Source organism: Phodopus roborovskii, unplaced genomic scaffold (genome assembly GCF_943737965.1).
Source record: "Phodopus roborovskii unplaced genomic scaffold, PHOROB, whole genome shotgun sequence".
Lineage (NCBI taxonomy): Eukaryota > Metazoa > Chordata > Mammalia > Rodentia > Cricetidae > Phodopus > Phodopus roborovskii.
This window is the reverse complement of record NW_026125278.1, coordinates 11583964-11590164: the sequence shown is the minus strand read 5'-3', so window position 1 is coordinate 11590164 and position 6201 is coordinate 11583964. Positions and strand designations below refer to the sequence as shown.

The 6201-nt window shown below is 45.6% G+C and overlaps 1 protein-coding gene across 3 annotated transcripts in view; it reads right to left on the bottom strand.

Annotated features, from left to right (window-relative positions):
- Positions 1–4421: 4421 nt before the first annotated feature.
- Positions 4422–6201, bottom strand: part of Zzz3 (zinc finger ZZ-type containing 3) — a 37317-nt gene continuing 35537 nt past the window's right edge. For all 3 annotated transcript variants that reach the window (XM_051195550.1, XM_051195557.1, XM_051195563.1), the window contains 2 exons: positions 5858–5958; positions 4422–5618 (listed from right to left, as the gene is read on the bottom strand). In XM_051195550.1, coding sequence (XP_051051507.1) covers positions 5474–5618; positions 5858–5958 — 246 coding nt within the window. In that variant the 3' untranslated portion in view covers positions 4422–5473. The remainder of the gene's footprint in view (positions 5619–5857; positions 5959–6201) is intronic.

Sequence of the window (6201 nt, the reverse complement as noted above, 5' to 3'; positions counted from 1 at the left end):
GTTTCCTTCCCAGCTCGACCCACGTGAGCGTTATCTGGAAGCCATGCATGGGATCTTTGGGACTGTCCACCTTTTCCTCCTGTAGACAACTATTCCCTTTGGTACTTGTCTGTCACCAGGCTGTACCTCAGAGCAGTGTGGGATTTGTCTGTGCTAGCCGTGCCCCAGGGCGGCCTGGAGTCTGACCCATCCATCATCCAGAGAGAACATATCCCTAATTCTACATCACATCTCCCTTCTGCCCATTCATTTGCTTCTCCCAGAAATGTTTCCAAATGAGACACCAACCAGCTTCTCTGAGAGCAAAACGGGAATCAGAAGCTAACACACCTGAGCAACTGTGCAAACCATCTGTATGTGGTGGTACGCCTCAGCAATTCCATGTTAGTACCAGAGATGGGAAGTAATCCAAAGCAGAGGAGATGACTGTTACTTCAGTCACTGGACAAAGCTATCTTGTTCTGACCTGAGACAACGACCTGTCTCCCAGTGCTGGGGACGGGGACAGGCTGCTGCACGGGTCTCCCAGTGCTGGGGACGGGGACAGGCTGCTGCATGGGGGTCTCCCAGTGCTGGGGACGGGGACAGGCTGCTGCACGGGGGTCTCCCAGTGCTGGGGACGGGGACAGGCTGCTGCACGGGTGTCTCCCAGTTCTGGGGACGGGGACAGGCTGCTGCACGGGTCTCCCAGTGCTGGGGACGGGGACAGGCTGCTGCACGGGTCTCCCAGTGCTGGGGACGGGGACAGGCTGCTGCACGGGTCTCCCAGTGCTGGGGACGGGGACAGGCTGCTGCACGGGTCTCCCAGTGCTGGGGACGGGGACAGGCTGCTGCACGGGTCTCTCAGTGCTGGGGACGGGGACAGGCTGCTGCACGGGTGTCTTGCGCCTCCTGTGTTGTGTGTGTTTCATAGGCCTGCTGCTCCATGGGTAAACACTAGCAGTGAAGTGTGCATCTTTTGTACCGAGTTGAACTGGAGCTGCTATCTTCTGAAATACCTGCATCTTACACTCAACACGCAGTTCGGTTTGCATGATTCTTTTCCTCAGTGAGTGTGCAAATACAGAACGGTTTCCAGGACAGAACTGTATTTTTAATATCATTATTTTTTCCCTCAAAACAGTTATGTACAAATGAAATAAATGGAAGCCAGGATAACTCTTTCTCTATTTATTTGCAACTCACATCGTTCTGGAAAGCCTTTGGAAGCTTTCATTCCAAACAGAAGTAAACACAGTAAGAGTTTAAAATTATGATCCACTTATATGTTTCAACTTTGGCCACAGACCAGATCTGAGCTATTACAGAGAAATCGTTAATGTATTCATGACACACCATCATTTCCATATTTCTTTTCCCCTAGCACTGGTACCTAAACAGAAATGTCAGTGCGTGTTAGACAAGAAATTGAGTTTCTTTGGTTACAATTAGGCCTCTATTACCAGGAAGGGTGCAACACGTTCTCAAATTCAGAGCTGTTGAATGCTCACACGACTCCAAGCTGTCACTCTCTTGGCAGGTAACATGAATACGTATCCAAAGGCGAAAGTGCTGCTACAGGGTAAAAACAGTCTCCAGACACAAAACACACAGCGGCAAACGCTGGCCCACAGCTGCGCACGGGGACATGAGGCAGCAGACACGCAGGCCAGGGAGCCCGGGGTCCCACAGCTGCTTTGGAAAACTTCAACAGAAATCAGTTTTCCAAAGAACAGCTAAAGCACACATTGCTCTTGTGAATGGTTGCAAGTGACACCACTATGCTAAAGCCATAGGATTTTAAAACATCCTTAGCAGTTTCTGCCTGGCAAAAGGCTGTGCGTGTATGTGGACCTCAGAGCACAAATGTAAACTCCCTGGCTATAACCTATGTTATAGCCCTCCCCAAGGCCATCAACTGGACTTTCCCTCGCATACATCTGCCTCAAGCTACCCTGCCTGTCTTCAAAATGGCTGAGCGAACCAAGTTCTACACTGGCTCTGGGCACCCTCTTGCCTGTCCCTACAGCTGACCCACACAGCTAGTTCCCATACTCCAAGGTCATTACCCTTGTTCTTCATAGCCCTGTATTCTTTTTCTTCAATTACTTTCTTTTATTTAAGAGGTATTTAAGCTTGCTTACACATTGCTGCCTTCTGTGTTAAGTCTATAAGCTTCACAAAGGCCTGGCGTTTCTATGGAAGGAGTCCTCAACACACCTCTTACTACCGAGGGCTAACGTGTTTTAATTCCCAGTGCCTTCCAGGTTCCCACTCCATGCACTTAGCACAATCCAGTGACTAGGTCCTAGGACTCAATCAGAGGTTCTCCACTTGCCCAGCTGTGACTGAGACCCACACAGGACAGAGTCACACTCATGCTGAATGACCTGACTGGCTGAACCACACACTACAAGTACAGTTCTCTAGGGTGTGTCGAGGGACCTCCTCCTCTGAGGAGTTACTGGTGACTCATGGATTGGGCCCCACCACCAACAAGAGAATCTGTTAAAATTTCAGGGCCTAGAGGCACAGACACGGACTGCATTTCAGGCAGCTCAATGGGGCACAACTCTCAGAAATCAACCCATTTAACAGATACGTAAGCCCTGTAAGCAAGGCAATGGGTTTCAGTTTCCTCTGGGATCATACGAATAGAAATTTACTCTTCCACTGAAAACCAAAAACTTTATAGGCTTAAGAAGGACAATGCACTGGAGATGGTGGTTTCTTCCAGAACAATGGGATTAAACTTGGCTATCCACAGCAAGAAAGTTCATTCAACCTATCTCACATGGCTGTAAGGGAAATTGCACAAACAAGACTTAGCTATTACAGCAGCAACCCACTTCCTGTCAGCCTTTTAAAGTTGTTCCCTTACCTCAGTAAACTGTGTTCTGTGATTTACTGTAAGTAAAAGGAGGAAGGGAAGAGTCAAGGAATCCTATGGGGCTGGGTAAAAGGCCACGGAGATGCATGTGTGGTCCTGTGACTCACAACGGTAGGGTGCTCTGGTGCATTCTCCAGCCACTCACAGGCCTCTCTCCCGGGCAATACACAAGGGAAGAGGCGTGGGAAACACAGGGATAAATCCGAGACAAGACTCATCATGCCACTAACAATAGGACCCTGGGTGAGTCATTTCATTTCTTTCTGGCTAGGTCTCCCATGAAAACGGAGCAATAGACGAACCTGCCTCATTGGGCTGAGGTTCCAAGAGTGCCACAGGCTTGTTTTGTGCACGTAAGTGCTCTGTCAGCATTTGCTCCTGGTGCCAGCCCCTAACATCAGAGCAATGGCTTTCGGTGAGTTATTAGAGTAGTAGCAAATAGCGTGAGCATCATATGCCACAAAGTAAATGTGACCTAATAAGACACCTGACAACAACTGCCCCTCAAGCACAGCTGTCAGCAGCCAGTATTCCCTGTGCAGACAGAAGGTGGTCTCACAGAAGAGCACTGCGACCTCTGTAAGCCTCAACAGAAACACAAGAAAACATCCCATCAAGCCATAGGGATGATGTGCTTAGAGCTGAAAAATCCAAAGTAACTACACCTTCTGTCCAAACAGGAGACACCCACACCGCTACCTCAGTCTCAAAGCCTTTGCCTTTGAAAATGCATTACGGTGAGTCTGTCTACTCTGCTGATCTATCACTTATATCCCTTCCAAAGTGTATTTCAAGTTTCATGGGGTTTTGGATGGATACGAACTGCTCTCCAAAACTATCTGGTACTATTTCTATAGACAGGTCTAAGTGTCCTGCATATTACAGACAGAAGGCGGCCCTCTGGCATGTGCACTGAGCATTTAGTATTCAGACACCTAGTTTAAGTATCTCTCCTTCACTGAAGACCCAGAGATAAAAGCCTGACTACTTTTCTTTCTGAGTACGATAGACTGCATCAATATGACCAGTGTTACATAATCAATATATTATTTAAATTTCTCATTTCCACAGTTAAAATTTTTCTTAATTAAAAAATTCAGGGTAGATTTTACCTTGCTAAGTGTTGAAAGGAATTAGTAAATAATGTTCCCTGAACTTAAAAACAGGACAAACAAACAAACAAAAAAAAGTTAAAAACAAGACTAGTATAATACTTAATCCACCATAGAAGATACTACCTTTTCCTAGTTGGTAATTTTATGGAAATCACCTGTTTCTACACATGGGTACTTAATTTTTGTCAGGATAGAACTGCCTGGATACACATCTGACTTATACTTAGGCTCCCCATGTGCTCATGAGTGAGCACCCTACTGTGAAGGGTCTCAGCATGCTCGGCGAGAACACTAACCCTCTAGCAGGTTGCAAGCTCACGCTCTTTTCCACAATACACTCTTCACCCTTTAAAAGAACAGAAAGCAAATACAGAGGAAAGACTTAAGTGAAAAATTATAGTTTTAACACTTGTTGAAAAAGGAAGCCACAACAAGCATTCTATAATATAAACAAACAAATCCACATAGTTTATTTCTCACAGTTCTCCCGACAAATGAACATTATTCAAGAACATACTGTATACACAGATAAGAAACATACAAAATGTTTTAAATGATGCACAACAAAATCCAGCAGTATAAAAGAATGCTTGTGAACTCTCGCTCACTGTGCAGACTACATTTAATCACTCATTAAATAGTAATAAAAATACAATCTTTTATGGATCTTGTGCAGACTACAAAAGAGGGAAAAATTATCACCATATATATGATTTTTATATTAGGCAGTTTTCTTTGACGAGTTGTACTGACAACTCCAAATACAGAGGCAGAAGGCTGTGTATTTTAAAGGGATTAATGTTGTGAACCAGACTTTACACAGTTACTACCACTGGCACTTTTCACCATAGTCTGTACACATCACATGATCATCTTATATAACATGACATTTAAAAAATATATCTGCGTGACAACTTTATAACATTCACACCCCATGAGCTGGTTACGGAAGCAAAGCACAGCTAGCTCATGCTTTGCTCTTGGTAAGGACAGTTCATCGTGATTAAAAGTTAGGTATCAAACCGTTAAGCAGCTCCAGTCTACTAAAGGCCATCAGTGACCACCGGACAGTGAGTTCTTTTAGAGTACACATCCTAGAAGCAAACACCATCATTGGTTAAAACTTCGTCTATGAGTCAGTTTCTGCTCTGAATACTATTTCCACAAGACTGAACGCTACTGAACTGACTTCATATAAATACTTTGTCTTTCAGCATCATGTTTATAACTGAGGTCCTTGGAACCTTTGGGATTTCCTCTCGCAATAATGCGTGCTCTCGTTTGCACCTCACCCACGAGGATCGCCGCCGACAAGGCTCTGGTGGTGGGGAAACTCTCAGCTCAGCTGCTCAGCTACAGCCACTCGGTGCAGAGCTGGACTTGAGAACACTCGGGAGCCCTCACGCTTCGAGTGTCCGAACCGCACACACCATCACAATGGCGCCATTGCTGTGTGTTGACGAGAACTAGTGCCGACACCTCTTCCACGTCATCTGTTGGCTGGGAAGTAGTTGGGGTCGAGATAACTATAACTAGTGCCCTGTGACACGCAGTAGTCTCTGTCTAAGAATGTCTCAGACTTATAAACAGGCTCTAACTGGTGATCTTCCTTGTGAATGTCTGTTTCATGTGGACTGCAAGGAAAGAACACACACAGACTCATCACTACAACTCCAGGCAGTTTCATCTTCCCACCACAAAATCCTCAGTTAGACTGATCCCTTGGAGAGCTGCCCGAGAGCTGATGTGACTTACAGAAATTCTAATGCTTAGAATAAATCTAACGCATAAAAGGGTAGTTACACTTTAAAGAAGTTTGGAAATAAAGTTCACCGTTTGAGGTCCCTGTCCCCAAAATAAAGAAAACACTCACCAGTCTGAACAAGAGTCACAGAAATCCACAGACATTTCTGGAGGACAGTCCAGGCAGTGCCAGCGGACGCCCTGGATGGGTCCCACACCACAGTTATCACACTGCAACACATGCAGAAAGGCAGAGTATGCGGCTGTCTCTTTTCTATTAGGAAGCACACGATATGACATGGACATTCCCTTTCCCCAAGTTGTAGAGATACAACACACTGGCTTAATCTAGACACAGTTCCCAGTTTAGTGGATAGAAGTTTATCCATGCAAGATCAGACTACTGGTGGATGACACTCTTTGTATTTACCCAAGAAGTTTTAAGTGAGTCACCTCAAACTTGGACACCTAGCA